The following is a 23,851-nucleotide window of genomic DNA, read 5'->3' as shown; positions in this document are numbered from 1 at the left end:
AAAGGAAGCTTTAAGAATGTCGTCCCAGTTCTGAAATGGCAGTGTTGTCATAGCGGTCAGCAGGTACCCGAAGCTGCTTAGTCTGTGCTGCACGTAGCCCTACTGTAGCTATCCAAGGTTGGTCTAGTACTACCCTCAAGAGCTTTACAGTCTGGGTGAAACGAGCCCAATACAGTGAAATATTAACAAATGGCAGAGGCTTAGGCATGATTCAGAGCACTGCAGGATGTCAGAGGAAAAAACCATACTATATATGAGGATGAAGATCTGAAAAGACTGAATGGAAGAGTCGTAACATGAGGGTGAGCAGAATTTTGATGGGGGGGAAGTTCACCCCCATTCTCATTTCACTTTTCCTTCTTACCCTCTTTCTGACATATTATAAATTTGTTTTTCTCTCTCCCTTCCAAATAGAAATTGAACCTCAGAGGGAAGGATCTTTGTACTGTTAACCATTGTCTCCCCCAGCTCCTAGATAGCGCCCACGATGTAGTAGGTACTCGTGAATGTGTGTTAAATCAGTGAGTGAATTGTAGGCAAACAGAAGTGAAGGTACCGTGTTTCCCCGAAAATAAGATCTAGTTGGACAATCAGCTCTAATGTGTCTTTTGGAGGAAAAATTAATATAAAACCCAGTCTTATTTTACTATAAATAAGGGTCTTGTATTAATTTTTGCTCCAAAAGACACATTAGAGCTGATTGTCTGGCTAGGTTTTATTTTCGGGGAAACATGGTACTCGTGCATTTTCCAACACTGAGGGGAGAAGCTGGAATAGTTTTTAGAGTTGAAGGGAATCTTGGCTTCCTAGACCTGGTTGCTTTCAGACAGTGCTTTGCGTAATCCTGAGTTTCTTGGAGCCCACTCAGGTGGTCAGGATGGAGCGACTAAAACATGGGGCTGAGGAGTTCCCTGTGTCCCCCTCTCCAGCACAGTTCTGCTTGTCTGACATTAGTCTTCACCATAAGATTTACTTTAAACACACACTTCTGCAGCTACAGAAAATTTGGTTTCAGGGCTAAATTCTCTGTTTTACAAGTGAGGAAACTGAAACCCAGATAAACTAGTTTTTCTCAAGATCATTTAGCTAATGCCAGAAGTGGAAATTCTGACTCTCAATCCAGTGTCTTTTCCACTGACTTGATCCCTTGAAGTACAGGTCCCGCTCTGTCACTCTCTGAGCTGCCTCTTGAACACTGTCTTCCTCGCCTCAAACTGGTCTGCCACTGACCATGTCCTGGGCTTTCCTGTCCTGGCACACTGCTTGTTCTGGCCTCTCTTCTGGGACTCCTCTCTCTGCAAAACCTGTGTCCTGCAGGATCTAGGTCAGATGCAGAGTCCCCCAGGACCCCTGTTGGAAACAGATTTCCCCTCTGCTGAATTTCATCTCTTGTTCATTTCATTGATGTGTCTTATTTTCTATGTTCAGGAAACCATTCCCTTTTTACAGAGTGGGCACTTTATAAATATTGGTTGAATGATGAGCTTGAGGATAGTGATGAAACTAACCTTTGGGAGTCAAGAATTTGTGTGAAATCAGTTGGAAGTCAATTTGGTAATATCTGGGGTGGCAAGGGGCGAGGAAACAGGCAGTCACCTATATTGCCTGAGGGAGTATAAATCGGTACAATTTGTGTAGCAGAATTATAAATGTGCGTGCCCTTGGACCCAGCAAAATTCCACTCCTAGGTATGATCCTATTCAGTATGAAGTGACAAATGTATTAACGTAAGATTGGAAACAGTCTGAAGTCTGAATGTCTCTTCATCAGTGAGGAACTGATTAAACCCATGATGGAGGTTCAGTACAGTCATGAAAAGGGAGTGAACTCTATTTGTGCTGATACGGAATCCTTTCCAAGGTAATGTGGGGAGAAAAAGATAAGAAGAATGTGTATGATATGCTTCCATCTGTGATATTGTAAAAGGGAGCAAAAGGATTTCTGTACGCACTTACTTGCTTATGTGTAGACAGCCAAGAAGACTGTAGTGATTGCTTTGTGAAGGAGGGGAGCTAGCTGGCTGGGGCATGGGGTGGAAGAGTCGAGATCCAACAGATGTGTGCAGTGGATTGAGGGGATACCCTCCTCTCACTAAGTGACAGTTTTCTGTTGCTGCATGACAATCGCCACAAATTTAGTGGCCATGTAATGTAACCTAATCAAAGGAATGAGAGCCACCGCCTTTGCCATCGTGTGTTGGTTGGAAGCTAGTCATAGGTTCCACCTGTACTCAGGAGGTGATTACAAGATTGTGACTCATTGTGGGGGTCATATTAGGGCATGTTTGCCATACCATCAGTCACTAGTACTTAAAACTTGCTTTTCAAGGATTAAAGTGACACCAGAATTGGGAACTTTGTAACTATGAATGGGCCCACACGGTGGGATTTCAATAGGAAGATGTTCTGAAGGTGTGGTGACCTCTCAAAGTTCGGACTGTGTGAGACGCCCAAAGGGTTTAGTCTCGATCTGACTTAACTCATTGATTTTCATTGTTTTTCATGAACTCCGGTTTTTCTTGTACGAGCTAATTTTTCTAAAAACTTCTTAAATGAATGAATTTCTTTCCTTCATATTACTTGCTTTTAAGAAATAAAAACAGTTAATTAGTAACTTTGAGAGTATAAGTAGCCAAGTCTCCTCCTGAATCAGGACAAAGGTGAAGCAGGTAGTTGGGAATTCAAGAAACCAAGAAGTTGGAAGTAAAGATTGGATCTTGACTCCACCTGGTGGGGTGTTCAGTCACTGCAGGAGATTGAAAACAGCCCTAAACATTTTAGTTCAGAGTGACTGTTGATTGCTTTTAGGGTTTAACTCTCTGCTAGGTTGCTACCGTGTTTTCCCAAAAATGAGACCTAGCTGGACATCAGCTCTAGTGCATCTTTTTTAATACTATATATACTATGTTATACTATATATATAATATGTATAATGTATATATTATATATATTATACTGTATATACTGTAATTTTACTATAATATTAAACCCGGTTTTATATGCTATAAGACCGGGTCTTATATTAATGTTTGCTCCAAAAGGTGCATTAGAGCTGATTGTCCAGCTAGGTCTCATTTTCGGGGAAACACGGTAGAGTCAGACAGCTTGTAAACATTCTTGTAGATTTTGCTGTTTTTGGTTGTGCTTTGAACTGTACTTCACTGTGCATAGAAGGGATGTGATTAGACCCACAGTGTAACTCCATACTTGGGTGGATGCTTTGACATATTTACATAATTGAAGGGAAACATTGTCACAATAGCTCTAGGAACAGGATTTATTATAAAAATCTGTTATATGACTCAGGCAGGGTTATAGAGTAATTTGCTACAGGAATCATATATATTTAAATATATTGAGTTACTTGGTTTTTTTGTTGATGACTTATGGAAAGGCTGTTTGGGACTGTCAGTATAGCCACTATTCTATGTAATTTTCTAGAAGATACACCATTGCCTAATGAAACAAGCAGAGCAGTTTGGGATTTCTGCATAAATGTCCCCACGCAATTTCTTTTGGCTACCATACAGGACAGATTTCCTGTTTCGGGGGAAAGAGGTGTTGTAGTGAAGTGTTTAAGATGGTATATCTTCTAGAAAGGAAGGTTCCTTCTGCTTGGCGTTCATGCAGCCACCAAGCACTCTGTTAGCTGCAAACATACCCCCTTGCTCCCACCCTCTCCCTCATTTAAAAATCTAACCCAGGTATCACTCCTGAAAAGGCTACCTCAGTAAATTGGGTACCCCTGGTGGGCCTGACCTGTACTCATCTCTGTATTGCCAGGACCTAGCAGATGCTCAGTACTGAGCTAAAACAGAGTGAGCTTTTCAGTAAGCAGTTGGAAGATCAAAGAGAATTTGCAGATTTTTTCCTTGTTAAAAAAAAATTTGGAGGAATTGAAGTTTTATCATTCAAATATTGAATGAACAAAATGCTACTTTAGTTCCTTCTTATTAATTTGACATGTTGAAGTATGGTATGATGTGTATTCGATTCTAAAATTCTGTCGTTTCTGAATGAGCAAAATCTTTCTGTCAGATTAAAAGTGTTTAGTTAGGTCTGCTGAATTGTAATAGTAGTCAGGTATCGAGAATAAAATACCAGAATATAAATTGTAAAGTTTTTTTTTAATTTCTAAAGTTGTCGTTGGTACATAACCACATTAAAAAGTTGAGAATTCTTTAAATGTCCTGATGAAATGCACATGCATATATCAGCTTATTTCAAAATATACAACAAACGAGTCAGTTGACATCTGCTTCTTCTTTTTTTTAAGGTATGAATTTGCATCTGGTCCCTTTTAATCATCTCCAGCACTTTGTCTAAGTAGCTTTCCATATTTGTATACAAAAGTCCATTCCCAGGAGAGGAAGACTCTTTAAAGTGTAAGCTGAAGTGTACACACGATTAACATCAGAGAGACCCTTCGTTTTTGGAAGTATTTGAAAGAAATGAGCTTTTTTTTTTTTTTTTTTTTTTTTTTAGAAGAAAGAAATTGGAACCACATTTTTAGGTATTTATGTGTAACCAGAAAGGGTTGTATCAGCCTTCCTCTATAGTATATGCTTCCTTTGTAACACATGCTATATGACTATAATTTCCAAGTGTATTTTAGTAGAAATATTTAATTCAAATTTTTAAGGCTCACAGATCTAAAATTGATACAGCTTAATATCCATTTGTTTTTTGTCAGTAATAAGCAAATATTAATGATATGAAAGTACTAAATTGGCAGATTTAGTTTAAAAGTATAGATCTATTCTATATTAAATGCAGCAAGTTTAAAGAGGGAATTGAATTTTTTCCCTCATGCTTTCGCATGTTGGAGTGATGAGAGGTTTTTCCCAACTGAGGCATTTTGAAACCAAGAGTTGCCCAGTTTTGTAATTACAGTAGTGTTTCACGGAAGATGGTTTTCCTTAAAGGAAGAGACACAAGCTAGAAACTCGTGTGCCTTGTGCTGTGTCACAGAAACGGTGTGCAGGGCGTGTCGTGCTCTGATTGATGGGTTCCTCCATGGAGACTTCCCAGCAGAGCTTGAGGGGCCCTTTCAGTGTGGAGGACCCAGGGGGCTGGTGCTCTTCAGATAAAGCTCAGATTTCATTCACACCGCTTTTGTCCTTTAACCCCCTCTGCCCCAGTTGTTACTGCCACATCCCCCGCTCTTACCTGCCCGTGAGTATAATCGCCATGTCATGTTTACCCCAAGTCTCCCTCCTTTTTTCCTGGTCCATCTTCCCATTTGCACATGCCCGACACCCCAGAGAGTGGTGGGGACGGGGTGTGTCCCACTGTGGCTTAGAGCCCTACAACCACCCTGCAGCCCTGATGCCTACGTCTCATAGGCAGACTTCTCTCCCTGGGTTGTGGTCCTTGGGCTGTTGCCACTGCTGGACTCTGAGCCGCTCTGTGCCTCTCTTCTCGCAGAACACGTCTGCTGCGCAGCTTTTTCAGCGAGAGCTCCTGGAGCGGAATAAGGCTCCACCTACTAACCGCAGTTCTTTTCTTGATACCCCGGCAGACACGGGTACTCCTGAGGGAGAGGATGGGCTCCTGATAAATCTGATCCTCCTGCAGTACCTGGTATCAACCTCCATTCAGTACAGCTCATCAGCCTCTCCCCCTCTTTGGTTTCCTTTGAGGAACACCCCCACCATGGCCATGAGGCAGGGTCTGTACATGTGTGAATCCCTGTTGTGGGCCGGATCTACCCCCTGGTCCCGTTATCTGAACACTCCTTGGAAGTTAAGAGATTCTCTTTAGGTAGGGCCCTTGCGGCCCTCTGGGGAGCATGGTGGCTAGGATTCCAGCAAAAAGGCTGGAGCTCCTTTCCATTCAAGCAATGTGGGCCCACAGACAGCTTGTTAGAAGTGCAAATTCTTACTTAGCGCCTGGAGGTGGGTGCTCAGGGCTATGTACCCAGCTCTCCAGGTGATACCTGTGCATAGTCACACTTGAGGTGTGCTCAGTACACTACTGATGATGAAGATTGTAGAATGGGCACCCTTCTCTAGGTTTTTGGCAGCAGAAATCTCAGTTGGAGGCCATGGTCCAAAACATTTTTACTAAGGATTTTGAGCCCAGGGAAGTGCTGTAACTTTCTCTGAGCCACATAACCAGTGGAAGGGGAGCCAGGACTCAAAAACAGGACTTATCTTTCTAGAGTATCTTCTTACTAGGTGATGTCCTTCCTTTGTAATATGTTAATTAAGAGCACTCTTAGTTAATTAAAACAAACAAGCAACTGCCTGCTCTTCCGTCCATCTTCCCCAGTCCCCCGAAATAGCAGTTTTCATCAGTGACCTTGGTTACCTCCTCCCATAACTGCTGAACTCTGGCATATTTGAAATTTGCATATGTGCAATTAGAATAAAAGGATTGGGGCCCTAGATGTCTTTTGGTATGGGTATTATAGCGAACACCACTCCTACATTTTCTCCTATGTTCATTTAGCAAACATTTCTTGGACCTTGGTACTCGCTCTGTGGCAGTACGGTAAATCTTTTTCCAGATAAAGGATAATTGTCTGAAGAGAGTGCAAGATTCTTAACCAATGGACACATTGAAGTATTCTAAATGGCTTTGGAGTTTCCTTCATTCCAGCTGTTGCTTGTGTACTATGTCAGTGTTGCGTGCCCTCCACCAAAGGGCTTTTTTTTTCACAACTGATAAAGACCAGTGCTGGGCTCCAGACTGCAGTCAAAGTCTGGATTCAAGGCTAACTAGAGCTGGGAGGTTTGGAGTTTTGTGGGTAATTAATGGAGAGCCTCTGCTCATTTAATTTAAAAGACAGTAATGGGGTTGTCAGGCTCATCTAAGCCTGTTGTAGAAGTCCCATGATCACCTTTGTAAGGATTGTAACGTCAAAGAAAATGAATTCAAGTTCGTGCTTTTTGCTTGTTCTTTCTAGCGTTGGACCGTCGTTCTTTGGTTATGATCCATTTGTTTGGTGAGTATGTTTGGTAGGCAGAACAATGTCCCATTTTCGTTGAGAGCAGAAAATATGCTAAGCAGTACCTGATTTTCTGAAAGTTGGTTGCCTTTGAAAAACGAACACACAGCTTTTCTGTCCATTTATCTGTTTTCACTTTGACCTGCCAGTCCATCATTTGAGTGTTGAACAATCTGACACTTTTTACTTATTTTAAACCATGAGTGTGTATTGTTTTCAAGTTATTGCCCTTTTTAAACATACTTTTTCCTAAGTGTCAGCTTTGGAAAGCTGATGAAACTTGGTTTAATTATTTAGGCCTGTAAGTTTTGGTCACACCTTAAGCAGTGCTTGTTTTCTGTACTTGAGGAAGGATTCGGGCCTATCATTCTTTTGATCAGACATTCTGTGAGACAGTGCCCAGATGTTATACATTTGAGTAGATAGTCTTGGCAACATATGCTTTACTGCACTGCCTTTAGAAAAAACTTCATAATTTTAAAGAAATGTAAAAATCATATGCTTTTCAAATCATCTTTATAAGATTAAATTTATTTCTCTAATTAAAAACACGATGAAATTTGGCTGGAAAAGTTAAAAATCGGATCAGACCATGTGAAATTGCTAATATTTGTTAGCTTTTGAACTACAAAATAACCTTTTTTTAATGGGTCAACCTAGTAGATCTTTTGAATTAACCTTTGGTAGATGACAACTTGAAATGGTCAGCACTGACCGTGGCTCTCGTTTGTTCTCACTCAATAGCTTTCAAAAAGCTGCTGCATTTTCCATATTACTTTTGTTCCAACTGTTGTCTCTTCTTATGAAGGGCTTTCTGCTTCTCAGAGCTGTCCAGTGGCTACCCAGTTCTTTAGCCCTGAAAAGAGCTTTTGTTTTGTTAGAAGTCTGTGGCTGAGTCCCAGCAAGTCAGAGGAAAGCCTGTGATTGCCAAATGCTTCTTCACTTGTTCTCTTTGGTGTGAGCAGACACTCACTCTAGTAGTGTACCCCTTCCCTTTGCCATTCAAATGAACCTAGACATTCATTTCTATCTTACAAGTTTGTAGCTTGTCCCTGGTGTATGTCTGAGAGCCTCAAAAGCTCTTTATCGAAGTGGGTGCAAAACAGAGGTGAGAATTGTGATCCAGCACTAAGTTGTAACAGTAGCCTCCTTGAACTCAGGAACAAAACAGAATAACTCAAATACAGGTTTTGATGGTAGCAAGTGATTTTGCTTTTGCTGAAGAAATTTCCACTTGTCAGATGGTTGGCTCATCTCACCTTGTCTATGCTATGAAACAAACCATTCTCAAGATCCTTTTTGTAGTAATAGAGGTTTTTTTTTTCCCTTCATCCTCAAAGAAGATATAAATAAATGTTAGCATGGTTCTTATTAAAAGAAATGTAAAATGTTTCCCACTTTCTTCTGCTGACTTACATGGTCAAGTAATTTCGGAACACTTAAAATATTTGCATCCAGTAGGGAATGTAGAGAATATCCTTTATGTTTGAAGACCTAATTGGATGGCAGTGCCCTCTGGTGGGAAAATAACATATTGCTTAATTCATGTTTGCTTACATCTTAGAAAGTGTTTTTAATTTCTCTTAAAAATCTGCCTTTACAAGCATATTTTGCACAAAATTCTTTTCTCTAGAATCCACTATTAATGTTTATTTCTAATCTGTTCCATCTTTTAAAAGTAAAAAAGTAGGAAGGGTGATGGAAGTGATAGGATGTTTAGTAGAATTGCTCCAGTTCCGGACTGAGGAAAATATTCTCTGGTAAGTTAGAAAATGTTTGTTTTGTTTTGTTTCGTGTTTAGCAGCTAGTGGCAGATATCTTTAAAGAAATTAACCCCAAGTAGAGTTTAAAGTTCATTTCTTATAACAATCCCTTTTTCAACAATCTAAACTCGTTCTTAGGGAAGGTTCTCTAGGCTGAGATCCCTTCGGGTACTTAAGTCTTTTCAGGGATAAAGTGTAAATCACACCACATGTTTGGAGTCCAGTACAGCGCTTGGCCTGGGTGTCGGCAGAGCTGCGTCTCGGTCCCACTTCTGCTGCGCAGCAGCAGTGGACTTGGGCGGACGATTTCCCTTCCCCAGTCCCCAGTCCCAGTGCTGAGAGGAGTAGGGTTAGCTGGGAGAACGTGTGTGCCTGGCACATAAGTAAGTTCTCCAAAAACAGCAAGAATGGTGCTGCTTGTCAAATTTTGCTCTTGTTTAAAAAAGAAAAGTTTCGATTTTTTTTTCGCAATTATTTCCTATTTAACGTTTATTGAATTCATGCTATGGGTTAAATGGGGTCCTGGGACGTAGGAGCTTCTTTATCTGAAGGGCAGGCAAATCATGAACCAACATGGACATTTTACTGGAGAGGCCTCAACCTGTGAATTTTAAATAGAACTTGCCCCCCAATTTTAGTTTAAGGAATTTGATATAATATATTCTAGGCTCTACTGTCATTTAAAGAAATAAGTGCATTTTGTGCTAAAACTTCCCTAAACATGTTACTTACATTTCAGGCATATATGACTTAATTTTAAAATATATGATGTTTAACAAGCACTTTTAGCAAAATTGACTTGTGAATATGTTAAAACATTTCATTGGTGTCAAGAGTTTAAAATATCTTCATTTTTAAATGCTATAATATATAAACATACAGTAATAGTAAATATGTTACAGTAATAATTATAGTGAATATTTGTGCATGAAACACAGGCTTACCCAAATCAGTAGCCCACCTACCCTGAGGGGTAGCCCAGCAGCCCTGGGCTATCCAGGAATCCCCTTTCCACCCCCAAGGGCTTTCTCCTTTTTCCTTCACCTGCCCATCTCATCTGGAGCACAATTATTTTGGTTTTCCTGCTGGGTTGTAGAATATGGAGTCTGTCAAGTCGGCCTTTTGGTTGTAACCTCTTTTCATATCTTAAATCTGATTTCTTTCTCTTTCTTAATTTGTAACCTTCCAAAGGCTTTTAGGGTCTGCCTTCATAAACAGGACATTGTTGGAGGTCTCTGGCTCTGATATGGATAAGATGAGAAAGAATGGAAGAGACAATTGGCCTAGTTGTACTCTAGCCTAGCAGTGCTCTAGGCCGTGACCACCTTTTAGCATAGAACTCTGTTGACAGCCTTTGCCCCCCTTCTCTGCCCACCATTCTCACCCCATCCACAGCCCCAACCCCAGGTCTCTATGCAGGGTCTCTATGAGATCAGAAAGATTACAAAAAAAGTGTTCTGTTTGGGTGTGTAGGTTTGATGTTCTCAATGCAGTTTTCAATGCAGTTGTTTAAAAATTCAACTTTTAGGATTCATTGGTAGAAAGCCAGTCAGGATTAACGAGAGGGCTGAATTAGAGAATATTTTGTAATGCAGTTTTGTTCCTCTGAGGTACATTCAGTAGCAGAAACTACGCCAACAAGTTATTGACAATTAGTGGTCCTTTGGGAATCTGCTTTAATGAATAGATAAGAATGATTTGTAATTAGCATAATAATTATATGCAAATGAATCCTTCTGAATTGCTCTAAAACACTTCTGAACTGTTTAAACAGCTCTCCTGAGATCTTGTTACTCTATTAATTTGTGTAGCAAATCCTTTTTTCATAGATCATGCAAAGATAAACTTCAGTCCAGCCCCCTGTCCGAATTATTATGAATTCCAAGGTGGTAGGACCTGAATTAATGAGATTTACTTATACTATATTAATGGTACTCTGTGGGAACCTGAAAGGGTGAGGAGTCTTTGGGGAGATGTAATTAAAAATAGAAAAGAAAGCTGCTTATTTGAAAATAACTGTTGAAATGAGTTTTGTAAACAAGTTAGTAAATGTGATTTTTCTTTACACATTGTTACTTGCTACTGCAGAATTTAATGCAGACTTTTTTTTATTAATGGGCTTCCTTTTTGTAGTCTGGCTTGAATTTTGTCAGCTTCAGTTAGTTGTGCATTAGGGTCAGTGGTGATAGGATCCATAAACCCCTTGTTTTCCAAGTGCGCAATTCTGAAAAATAAAGGGCAGAGCTAATCAGTGATGTTTGATGTTCACGCTCATATTTAATTCAGCTTTTCCTCCCATCCTGGTCTTTACTTTTAGGATATGATCAGAGGAAATAAGCTTTGCTAAGTTGAGCAGCCGTACCTGTGCATTTTAAACTTAGTGATTATCTTTGAGCTATTTGAATAGACACCTAATTAATCATGTTATGCTAAAGGAATGCATTTTGCAGCAGGCTGCAGGATCCCAATAGCTCACGTTTTTATGTTTACCCTGTAGAATTGTTATTTGTTGGGGGTGCGGGGGGTGCTTTTTTATAAGCAGTTGTGAAGTTGCTGTTAACACTTGTATTTGGGCTCACTTTTCCTTAGTTTACATTTAGCTTCACCTGTGGGAGCCCATGCATGTTCTTTAAGCAATTTCTGGTGTCTGCAGTTCATCTCGGTATCTCCACAAGCTGTCAAGAAAACTCCTACCAGCCTACCCCCCACCTCTTACTCTCTTTCCCCTTCATAATCATGAGTTAAATGTGGGCTCAAGGACATTTAGGTTGGCTCAGCACAGATTTTGCACTTGTATTTTGGGGGATAGCCACTATGCTAAAAGATTCATGAAACTAACATTCTTTGTCTTCAAAATGAATCTGGTTTCTGTTGAGAGCTGTAGTAAGTAACAGATGCACACCCAAGAGGCAGCACAACTTTTATATTCCAGTGACAGAAAACAGGTATTTATAAGAATTGAATGAATGTATTCTGTGACTCCAGCGTGGAGACTCAGTAATCCATTTATTTACCGTATTATATGTTATGTGTTCTCCAAAGGGTGTCTTGACTTTCATTTGCCTCCTTTTTTACTTAAATAAGAGTTTTCAATTAAATAGAGTTGTGTTGATACTATTCCGAATGTACCTTATGCTGATACCACTGTTTTTCTGTTGTTCAGGCACTTGTATTGGTAGAGCAAGCAGTATCTAAGGGACCTAACTTGATAATGATGGTTTTACTAAGCCCTTATCCTGGCCAGGCCTCTGGGCATTATTCAGATAATTAAAATTTGATCATAAAAAATTCTCAACACAATACACCTTAGCAATAAGATTTTTCTACTTTTAAACATGATTTTGAAACTCACTTTACAAATACATTTCCTTGGCCTAGTGAATTTGCTTTCTTTCTTTCCCAAGGATTACAGAAAGTGCATAGCAAATTCAGCCTTCAGAATACCCAGGAGCTGAAGACTCAAGTAGGCTACAGCTGTCTTCACCCACAGTATTCTAAAAGAACTAATGAGATGAGAAGTCTGCAGCTGGTGGCAAGCACAATAAACCATGAGCCAAGGGCTTCTCTTCATCAGAGCCTGCCTTTTCCCCATGGGATCCCAAAGGAGACAGAATACTAACAAAGCCAGCAGGCTGTCTCATTCCACACTATTGCTCATTTGCAGCTATAATTGGTAGCTGAGGTTGCATTCTGTATGCTGAAACTGTCATACATGAAGGAATATATTCATTGTGATACGGATATAAATCGGCCAGTTTTCAAATACAGAAAGACCAAACTAGATGCCCAACAATAAAATCATAGCAAAGAAGATACTGTTCAACAAATTAAATGTTTGGTACAGAGGTACAAAACTGAGGTTGTTAAAACTCCACCTGCTTCCTGCTTTTTAATATCTTGCTACTTAATTCAACTGATAAAACATTTACGTATTCAAAGTAACGTAAAAACACAAAAATTCCTAGGTTTTGACAGGATACATTATCCTCATCTGTCAAGGGTAAGGTGCTGTGGTTAATAATTGGGTCTTGTTGCGTTTTCAGTATATGATGCTTGCTGCTTTGTATTCAAGAGAAGAAAGCCGAGAGGGAGGACTTAGCTTTGGAGATGAGTATTATATTTTATATGCACACACTCGTTCTTTGTAGGAAAATCCGCTTTGGTATCTGGTGCTGCTGCATCTTGGGGTTTTGCTTATCTGTCATGTGTGGACACCTTTCTGCCCCCCTCCTGTATAGTGTCCCAGAATGAGCCCAGGACAGAGGCTAAGAAGCCTTGTGTTGAAGTCCTAGGTGAACCATACCACCTCCTTCTTGGACTGTGGCTTCCACATCTGTAAAATGAGGCGGCTTGGATGACCTTCAAGGTTTAATTCACCTGTATGATTCTGTGAATCCACGGTTCAGAAAAGCATCCAGTGAACAGCTAGCACTAGTAGTGAAGGCGCAGAAACACATGTTGTGGAACAATATACAGAGGGTGCCAAAAAAATGTGTAAACATTTTAAGAAAGGAAAACTGTATTAAAATTGTAATACCCACTATATGCCAATGAGAAAAGATGAATACAAGTCACATCTGACTTCTGCAATTACAAGAGGTGCTCAAAGTGGTTACGATCAGTGTCCAGACACTTCTGATTACGGTGAACGACTGCTTGAGCAACGTTGACCAACGTGTTCACTTGTGCACATTTTTTTGGCACCCCTGGTATTATTTAGGTCCGGAACAAGGCAGCGCTAGAGTGTTATTCCATGTTCTTCAGTTAATTATTCTATGTCAAACAGGTATTGACAGTCTCTGAAGTTGTCGCCCTGGTCTGGAACTAGGGTTAGGAAGGAGAAGGGATCGTGAGGGGTATTGTCAGAGAGGTCCGTGTAGTCCATCCCCTCACATTTTCACTTTCACTGATGCCGTAGTCATGCTTAGGCCCACCTCCTGGAAGAAGGCACCCCTTCATTAATTTATCCCCACATGAATATAATTTATGCTGACCAAACTTGCTATTCTTAAATTATTTGTTTCTCGGTTTATATACTACCCTTATTGTATTCTATCAGTGGTTTTTTTCCCCCCTTAGCTCTACTGATATTTGTGTACACTTTGTTTTGTGGATTTTGCTTTTTCTCTTGGAGCAGGCAAGTTTAGAATCCACAGAGGTAGTTCTGCAGTCTCTATTTCATTCTCCACCCACCCCACTCCACCCGTTTTCCCCTATTTTAATATATTCAAAAATCAGGATTTGTCATCCAGTTATAGCATGTTTTATTGGCTAAATGTTTTCCTTGTTAATGTTACAGAAAATAATGGCGCATCCTCTAACTCTTGGATTCAGGAAATGTGGTACTTATTATTCAACTCAGGCCAGGCTCCATAACGTCTCAGATTTTGGGGGGGGGGGGTGTATTGAGCATCATATGCCCACAGTGAAGACACATCCCAGTTAGTAAAAAAGAAAATATTTTCCCTCAAGTGGGCTGAAACACTGGCCTCTGGGCATTGTATAGATAATTAAAATTTAATCATAAATAATGTTAACACAATGTACCTTAGCAATAAGATTTTTCTACTTCTAAACATAGTGTCAAAACTCATTTTAAAAATACATTGCCTTGGCTGGTGTCAGTTGGTTTCAATTCTGACTCTTAAATTCTCTCCATTCTCCTCTATTGGCAGTTAACGTGTACTTGCTGGGGTTTCAGTTACCTTTTCTTTGTTTCCCTGTCTTTTTCCCAGCTGGACTGTGACTTTCTAGGAGCCAGAACCATGTGTTGGGGCTCCTTACCCCTTGGACTACCTCTTAGCATCCTGTGTACTGCCTAATACGTCGTGGCTGTTAAATAAATAGACCTTGATTGAGGGAGATGAGGTCAAAAGTGATTATTTGGTATGATGTTAAATATATTCAATTTTAGAGAAAAGTGAGTTTGTCTCTGGGTTTTAATTTCAAGTTTCTGCCGTAGAAGAAAATGTTTTATGGAGTTCCATGATTATTGATGTTAGCACAATAGCTGATTTCTCACTGTGGGTCCAGGTCTTAAGACCACCGCCCTGTGCAGTTGGTTCTTTTCTCAGTCAGCAGTGAAGTTGTTAATTTTTAAGGTGTGGTTCTCAATAGGAGTTTCAGAATTCATGTTAGCTGACAGTAATTGAACCTTCTGCCGATGTGCCCAGACACATGATGTAACCCCAGTTGTCGATCCTTACTGTCGGCTCATCCCCGTTCGTCGTTCCTGGGTAATGCTGACTGACCTAATGCTTATGGCTACACCGCATTGCATGTTTAAAGCAGCAAGACCCGATGTGGCCTGCTGAGTTTGCTTGTGGAATAATTTTAGCCCATTGTTGGGCCTTTTTATAGCATCTAAGGAAACAACCTTTATTTAGACAGGCTTCGCGTTCAGGGTCCCATATTTACCCAATTATCTCTAGTTTTGTTTTCTACCTGAACCTCACATTTTTTCTTTACACTTTATAACTTTTTCTTTAGGAATTATCATCATGTCATGTGCATTTACTGAGTAACTGTTGAGTCTTAATTGACTGCTTCTCAACATGTTTTCATTGAGTGGTAAAAGTTCGTATTATACCATGGAGTGTGGTCAATGCTTGCACTGCCCTGATCTCTAGAACAATAATTTTTCATATTTGACTTGTCTGGGCATTTTCTCCAAAGTATGTGGTTCCTCCACAAATGCTATGAAGGACCCGTGGTTCAGAAATTCTGCTCGAGAAGGAAAGGGCTCTCCCTTTGTAGTATTTTCAACTGACCTCTGTTCACTGTTACTATTACAACTCCTTCCTTTTTTTTTTTTAAACTGAACTTTGGCTCTTCAAAGGTAATTCTTATTTCTTTCTGTAGATTGTATGTGTATGTGTGTATAATGACAAAAGAACTTTTGTAAAGCAGACAGGTTTAAAAAGATTTAGCCTACTCATTTGCTCCATTCTATTAGGAAGAGTATATTAAGGGAAATAGGATTTACACATATTAGAACCTTGCATAAAACCTGAATTTTTGGGTGGTTCCCCTGTGACGTGATATATAACTGAGGTGGTCCCATATGGAGCCATAAACCCATCCCTCACCTCCTTTGACAGTGAGGGGCTGCCATGAATGCAGTTCCCCTTCCATGAGGAAGCCAAGGCTTGTGTACTTCACGGCTCTTGGTGGACAAGGGCTTGGAGGAGCCGACTTCCTAGGGGAGTCGTTCACTAAAGACCCCTCCGTGTAAGAGACGGGGATGCTGCAGCATCGGTAGCTGTGACCTGTGTTCCTGGTCATGGTAGTGGCTCTAGTGGGCGTTAGAATCGTGTCGTCATTTATGGGTATTGTCAGAACTGGAATGGGTATGTTTTATTTCTTGAATGTGATTATACATAATGAAAATGCTGGAACCGTTGAAAAATGTTGGGAGATTTGTTCTTGGAGATAGCTATCCAGTAACAAGTGGACTGCTAATCAAGGCTTACTACGTTTTATTATGTAGTTGTTTTGCCTTAAAGAAAGTTTAAAGCAAAGGGAACCAAACTGAAAATCTAACATCACATAGAAGCATTTTCCTGCTTCTGTGCAAAAGCACAGTAAGCCTAACCGGTTTCTGTCATGTGTTCTAGTAGCTGCAAAGAGCTGTTCTGGCAAGGTTAAAGAATTTTCTCTGGTTTTCTTCGCTGGCTCTGACTCTGTTTTGCTTTGCAGGACTACAAAGCTGATGAAGACCCAGCCTTGTTCCAGTCAGTCAAGACCAAGAGAGGCCCTTTGGGACCCAACTGGAAGGTACTGGATGCTGACCTTTCTGACAGGCTGAGGCTTGGCAACAGAACACTTGACAGGTCTTGAGCTGGTAACGTTTAAATGAAAAATAGAAATGGCACAAAAACAGTTTTATTTGCGATAAGGACTTACAGCCAGTTGCAGTTGGCCAGCACGTCTGTGCTGCATTAACAAACAGAACATAGCCAGACTGTCACTCTCAGCATAATGCTATTCTGATAATTCTTAAAGGAGACAAGTGATTTAGTCTTTGGGGATTGTAATGTTCTCTTTTTGAGACTTGAAGCAGTACAAGAATCCACGTTAAATGAAGGTTTATAGTTTAAATTTTGTCTTAGTAAAAACTGAACAAGTTCCCGTCACCCAAACTTACGTTGTTGGCCTTTTAATAGTCATACTTTGGAAAGCAGGGCATGAGAGAACAATTTCGATGGCAAGTAGTTGGTTTCTAATAAAGAGCACATCCCTACTTTATTGAGGGAAGTAAGCAACGCAATGTCAAGGTAATCATTTCAGTTGCTGTAGAAATGTAATGCATTTTAAAGACATGTACTAAACCAAATGACAGACCCTTAAAGAAGGCTTAATGTGTTGATGGCAAGTTGTTCCAGCTAATTTGACAGGAGAAGAGAAGCACAGAAAACTAAACCTGCCCGGAGCAGATTTTCCACCAACAGGATTTCACTTGGTTACCAGTCTGTGCTGAAGGCATTCACACACAGGTCATCGATAAATGCTGTCTAGGTGCTAGTTGTTGCCTACAGATAAAGGATTACGACTGTAGTCCCACAAGTAACCCTTCGTAGAGTTCTTCATGGGTGTCACACTGTTTTGTGGACTGTCTTGCGCATCAATTAAAATGAAAAATGAGTTTGACTTCTGTAAGGAAATGATTCATAATTATCTTATTTTCACATTTGTTCTCTGGGTAAAAGTCAGTTCAAGATTCTCCCAGTTTAATGGCCATGACTAGAGACTTTTAACTTAATACCCAGAAAGTGATATATGTCACTTACAAATCAAGGAACAAATTCAGTATGCATGATCTCAATGTACTCTAATGGATTTAAAAAAATGTCCCACCCTTATCCAGATTTCTAGCTGTGGACTTTAGAGCCTGCCCTGAGTCAAAGAAGAAGCTTTTCTCCTTTGAGATTTGACACTGGCCTTCTAAAAGGGAGTGCCATGCTAGGGCAGCAGACAGGTGGCAACTTCTGAGGTCCCCGTATCTTCTAAAAGGTTATCCTTTTAGAAGGATAGTATCCGTTAAGTACTAACTTTCTGGCTGACAATACTTTTACAGGGAATAGAGGGGTTGAGGGTGAGGCTTGGAGGTGAATAAATGCTGAATTTTCTTCAAATTACCAGTTTTTCAAGTATAAGCTTGAAAAGGCAATGCCACATTGCATGGTGGGGTATTATGTTTGGGCTCAGATGTTGGCTGTAGCAAAAGTAGTTTGACACTGACTTTTATCCGATTTCTAACCTTTTTAGGAACTTGGAATATAGTTTTTGTTCCTTTTATAGTTACGATTTTTACCTTTTTAACTAACATTGCTTTGTCTTATTATCAGTGATTATTTAAAATAGAGAATAGGTCTAGTTTTTAGAAATAATGTAAACTTTACATTTTTTCAGGCTGCAGTATAGTAGTCTTTTCCCTCAGTGTGTGTGTGTGTGTGTGTGTGTGTGTGTGTGTGTGATGCCTGCCATTTCGGTAGCACCTGATTCAGTGGTAGTCTTCGGTAGCACCTGATTCAGTGGTAGTCAGAGACGCGTAAGGTGTGGAGATGTAGCAGAATTTGACTCCCAAACCAGTGACTCCAGATCACTAATCTCTACTTTTTATGCTGTGTCGCATCATGGCACTTGTGTGGCTCTCTGTTCATGTTATGTGCCAGAGTTTGATAATTCCTGCTAATCCCAGTCATATGGTCAGGGAGTCTGGAGGTGACGATGTTAAGGGAGATCCATTAAAAACCCATCATGAATCTCACAAGCTGTGACTTAAATAACTTAATCCTAACTCTGACCTTGGTTTACACATCTCTAAAATGGGAATGGTAGTGGTAACTACCTCAGAAGGTTATTGTAAGGACCCAGTGAAGTAATGAATGAATGTTACATCCCCAGTGCAGAGGACGTGCACAATAAGTGGCAGCTCTTGTATCGTCACCATGCTTTTGTCTTTGAAAATAAAAAGCCTTCATCACTTGGGGTTGGTGAGATCGATATATATGACACCCTAGTCATGACGCAGCTATTCCTTTTCTCTGTCTAGTATCCAGGGGTTCTTTGGTTCTTGTATCTAGGGGTTGTCGAACACATCCTGGTTCACCTGTCCTTACCTCCTGTGGTTATGTGTGTTTAATGAGTGCTTAGCTTGGGTCGGTTATAAGGCAGAGAACACACAGTTTAGAGAGCCTTCATGAGCAGGGGACCACGGGGTTGCCAGGGAGTAGATTTTTATATTTTTGTTATTGGTTAAGAATTCAAAACTTTTTTTTATGGTATGATGCATACTTTTTATTTTTAAAAAACTGCAAACTCAAAAATGCAGGCCTTAGTTGTGTATTCATTTTCCCTCTGAAAAAAGAATTTTAAAAATCTGAACACATGAATTACATACCTCTTGTTTATTTAGGGTTCAACACTTGATTAAGTGACTGTGCATAGTAATAAGAGAGTGATTTATAACCTGATAAAGATTGTTTTCTTCAAGGCAGCATTGTGTGTTTCTGTGGATATAAATGCCTTTCTTTTCCGTAACACAGCATATCCACGTGTGTGTACACTTAAGCATGTTTTGGTTCATTTGTGTTTGGGGGCTTTGTGTGTGTTGTGACGTTGGTATGACTACCTGTTTTGATGGTTTATGAAAAACAATTTATATGTGGATTCCTTTAGCTTTCCAGTTTGCCTCCTTTGATCCGGTGAATAGTTGTCATTTTAACAAATTGAAACACCACCTTTGAAGATTATGGTGTCATTTTTAACCTATGGCAGGGCCTCATTTCCTTCTTCATTTAATCCAGACGCCTCATGAAGACTTAAGCTTCTGTGTCTACATACATACGATAGTTAAAAATTAGGCCTGTATAGGTCTTTGTAAGAGGCTTTGCCAAAGCATCTGGCCCTTACAGTGCTTGACATTTCTCAGAAGACTGAGCCAGTTGTCTGAATGTTGGGGTGTAAGGGAATCAGGTCAAATAAAGAAGTTGATCCAGAAATCATGGTGGCTTTTATATCTATCTAATCTACCTATCTACCTACCCACCCACCCTCCCACTCTTTCTAATCACGAAGGCATGTCATCCTGTTTGACTTCTACATTAGTTAACTCCAGTTTGAGCAGAAAGCTCTGGCAGTTGGAGCTGAACTTTTCAAAACAGTTTGTCAAACCATTTACCTGCTCAGTCATGCCTTAGACTCATTTTAGAATTGCCAGAAATGCCATTCTGGATCCTCCAAGCCAGTGGAGAGCAGCCTGTGTGGATTTTAGGGATGCTGATGTGTTTCCTGCCACGCTTCCAAGACTCCTTTCTCTTCCTACCTCTCATCTGTGAAAAAAATGTGGTAGCCTTGGTTATCAGTGGGCAAAAGTGAAGATACCACAAGGTTCTCTTGGTTGGGGATTGGTAGAATGGAAGTGGGTGATGAGGGAGAAGTTGAAACCTAGACGTGGAGATCTCTTGGAGATGGAGACTGGCAGGAAAGAGGCCCAGAGAGTCTTCAAGGGGCTAATGAGCGCTTCCTTTACTGATAGCAGCCCAGGGAGAAAGACTGAGGTGCTGTTGTGCGTCTTCCTCTAGACATGGCTGTGAGTCCCAGGAAGGATGTGAAGGCATTTTAAAAGCTGTTCCCTCCCTGTAACCTACATTTGAAACCCCATAGTGGGTGGTATAATGAGGCTTAATAATTAGTTTCTGATTAAACCACATTGTGGATTATCTATAATAAAGCAGACCTTAAAACATGGCTGGTTTTTTTGTTTGTTTGTTTTGTTTTATTTTTGAGTACCTGGTTTGGCAACTAGGTTTTTAATTCAGTTTTTAAAAATATGTATTTACCATTTAACATATATTAATTATGAAACTCCTACAGAGGACACCAAAAACAGCTGTTGCATGTCTTCAAGAAGCTAAGTGCTCCAGGAGCAGTACATGATTAGTTCTAGACTTGTCTTGAATGCTGAATGCCTCTGTCCTCAGGCAGAACGGAAAGTTACTCAGGCCTGGACGAATGAAGTGTCTTCCTCAGGTTGGAGAAGTGATTTGGCAGGCTGGGCTGCTTGTAAGCATCTTACTGACACTATCAGGGACACAAAATTTTCTTCATGAGCTTCATTAGAAGAGTGAACTTGCGGTGTCACTCCTAGAGTAATTGGACACAAGCATGAAGCACATGTCATAGTTCTTATTAGTAAAATGGGTGTGAGCTACAAAAATACCAAGTTTGGAGACATGGAAAATTTGACTGATTATCCTCACAAGCAGTAAAGCTTTCCTGTCTTAATTTTGTTTTGCTTATTTTTGTGAAATTAGTTTAACCTACAATTAGTTTAATCTTTTGAACTTTATCTCACATTTACTTCTTCAATTTAACATTGCCCGTTTGCCCAGCCAGATAGGAATCTCCACCTCTGGACTCTACTGGAGTCCTTCGTTGGTGACCTTCTCATGGCACCTGGTGTGTCTTATGTCAGGGTGGTGGTTTATGTTTTCACTCTGTCTGCTTTCCCGGACCTTCGATGTCTGTCCCCCATTACTCACTGAATTTTCATCCATAGGCTCGGTGTCTGGCTTAGCTTGATATGTGACAGCGCCTAACAATACTTACTTAGTATTTGCTGGATTCCAGTTATTATCTTAAACTAAATAAAATTCAAATGTTGGACTTGCCATATACTTACGGAGAATAATATGTCCAACGTAGGTCTTATCTAAATGGCCACCAAAATCTAAAGAAAGTTGAGGAAATGGCTGTGAGTCGCGGAATCAGGTTTTGCTTGAAATTTCAGAACACATATTTCACATATATTCTGTAATCTTGTGTTGATATTTACTGATGCATGCACTGGCAACAGCCCCAGCAGTGCATTTATTTTTAACTTTCTTAGTGAAATCTGGGTTGGAAACTTACATTACAAAATCAACAGCTGAAATTGAGCATTCAGACTGCCTAAAATTGAAAAATTAAGCTATGAAGTGAGTGTGAGCCTGATAGAAACTGCTGTGTCTTTGCAAAGTATTACCTTTGGTTGAATGTAGCACATATCTATTCCATCTTCATCCCAACACATTTTAAATAGGAAAAGATGTATGTAGAGTTGACATGTACCATGAGACTGTAAGAGAACTATATTTTTAGAAAAGGAGTTTCCAGAATGCCTTTGAGTTTTCTTTTTTTAATTCTCTTACATTTGTATATACTTGTTTGTCACAGATACAAGAAACTAGTTCTTGTGGATAACATGGGCTGATTGCTCACCATTCCAGCTAAACACGCTGCGTTTTGTTTAGTTTTGTTATGTGGCTTCAGTATACATTACTCCCCCTTAGGCCTCATCCACATACCTCAGAGTAACCTAATATGCGTCGTTAAATTAAAAACATGATTTGAGTTTGGGGGTTTCATTTATAGTTAGAAACGTGAAATGTAAGGAATTCAGTGAATACACAAACTATTTAAATACAATTTTGGAAACATTTCACAAGTAGCTGGTGCTAGCTCTATGACAAATGAAATTTAAATTATGTAAAGATGAGTCATAATTTTGGGTTCTTCTGTTAGCCCATGATTTCCATTTTGTAGAACTTCTGATTGTACTTGTCCTTTGGTAACCAAGCATTTTTTACCTTTTATTTTCAATTATTATTTTACATTTTTATGCTTTAATCTATATAAAACTCATACTCATCAGCAAAATAATTTACTTGTACATTAATAGGAGTGTTACCTATTTTGCCTTCGGTTAGGAAATGTTAGGTTTGGGCTAGATTGGAATTATGTGTGAATGATCTGAATCAGGGTTTGGCTTTTTTTGCTTTGGGGTTATTTTTTCAACTGATGAAAATAATGAGAAAACATTTATAATGTTTAAGACCAAAGAGGAAGCGTTGCCCTGCCCCACCAGTGAGCTTTCTAAGGGTTGGGCAGACAAGTTGGAACTCCTTTGGCTTCTGTGGATCCTAGAACATGGCTCTGAATGTGAGGTGGGGAGGTCCCAAATATTTGTTCCATTGAGATTTTTCACATTTTAAAAGTTACACATTTTTTTCACAAGACTATTTCTGTAACTCTGAGAGTTGATTATATTTTACTCTGCATATATACCTCATTTTTGCTTTAGAAGTTTAAGATTAAGAATAATTAAATACAGACTGGACTAAAGTTATATATTAAAGATTTTAGTTCAGTTTTTAGCTTGATTTTGTTTAGCTTTCATTAATTAAATATCAAAAAGAAAAAAGGCAGGAAAACATTTAGATTGTTTATACTCAAAGAATGAAGGTTTGAAATAGTACCCAGATAATTTAGGGCATCATAAACCTTTGTCTTAAATACTCAGCTGATGGCAAGAACTTTTTTAGAGTTTATTTTTTAAGTGCATTAATTTTCTTCTGATTATAAAGTTACATTTATTGAGTTTTGAAAATAAAGAATTAGCACAGAAAAGAATGAAAATCAATTGTAGCCTCACTATTTAATTACTATTATATTCCTGATTCAAGTTTATTTTGTTACAAACGTGTTTCTACCATACATAGATACCTATTGATAGTCATATTATGCATTTTTTTATTACATTGCTGATCGTTTTTTGAAAAGCTGGTTTTTAATGGCTGTATGCACAGTAGCCCATCGTTGGGAAGGCCTATGAGGCCTTTCTCCTTCAGTGGGTGTTGTTTCGTAAGTCCAGTTTTTGTGCTGTTATAAATGTATCTACAGTGTTGTTATTTTCTTACCTGATACATTTCTGAAAGCAGAATTACCAGGTTAAAGGGTTTATGGTATACATAGAATATGAACAACTTTAAGACTTTTTAATTACATAGTGTCAGATTCCACCCCAGAAAGGTGGTGCCAAAAGAATTCTTTTAGCTTTTACTTCATCTAGGCAATTTTACTGTTATCTATTTCGTCATTATATGTATGGAGACTTTTAAGGCCATTTCCTTAATTTAATCACTAGTTTTAAGACTAGTTCAAACTAAGAGGTGAATTGCTTAAGTCATTTTTAGAATTGGATGAGACCTCAGATATCACATATATATTCATAATAATAATTGAAGAAAAATGTATAGCTTCTGTGTTCTCAGCTGTCTCCTGAGGAATATTGGAGATTATGTTTCTCTAAATCA

The 23,851-nt window shown here is 39.4% G+C and overlaps 1 protein-coding gene across 2 annotated transcripts in view; it reads left to right on the top strand.

Moving 5' to 3' along the window:
• Positions 1 to 23,851, top strand: part of PITPNB (phosphatidylinositol transfer protein beta) — a 63,635-nt gene that overhangs the window by 27,398 nt on the left and 12,386 nt on the right. For both annotated transcript variants that reach the window (XM_033097895.1, XM_033097896.1), the window contains exon 8: positions 16,413 to 16,490. In XM_033097895.1, coding sequence (XP_032953786.1) covers positions 16,413 to 16,490 — 78 coding nt within the window. The remainder of the gene's footprint in view (positions 1 to 16,412; positions 16,491 to 23,851) is intronic.

The sequence above is a fragment of the Rhinolophus ferrumequinum genome, chromosome 25, assembly GCF_004115265.2.
Source record: "Rhinolophus ferrumequinum isolate MPI-CBG mRhiFer1 chromosome 25, mRhiFer1_v1.p, whole genome shotgun sequence".
In the NCBI taxonomy this organism is placed as follows: Eukaryota; Metazoa; Chordata; class Mammalia; order Chiroptera; family Rhinolophidae; genus Rhinolophus; species Rhinolophus ferrumequinum.
This window is presented reverse-complemented; position numbering and strand designations above follow the sequence as displayed.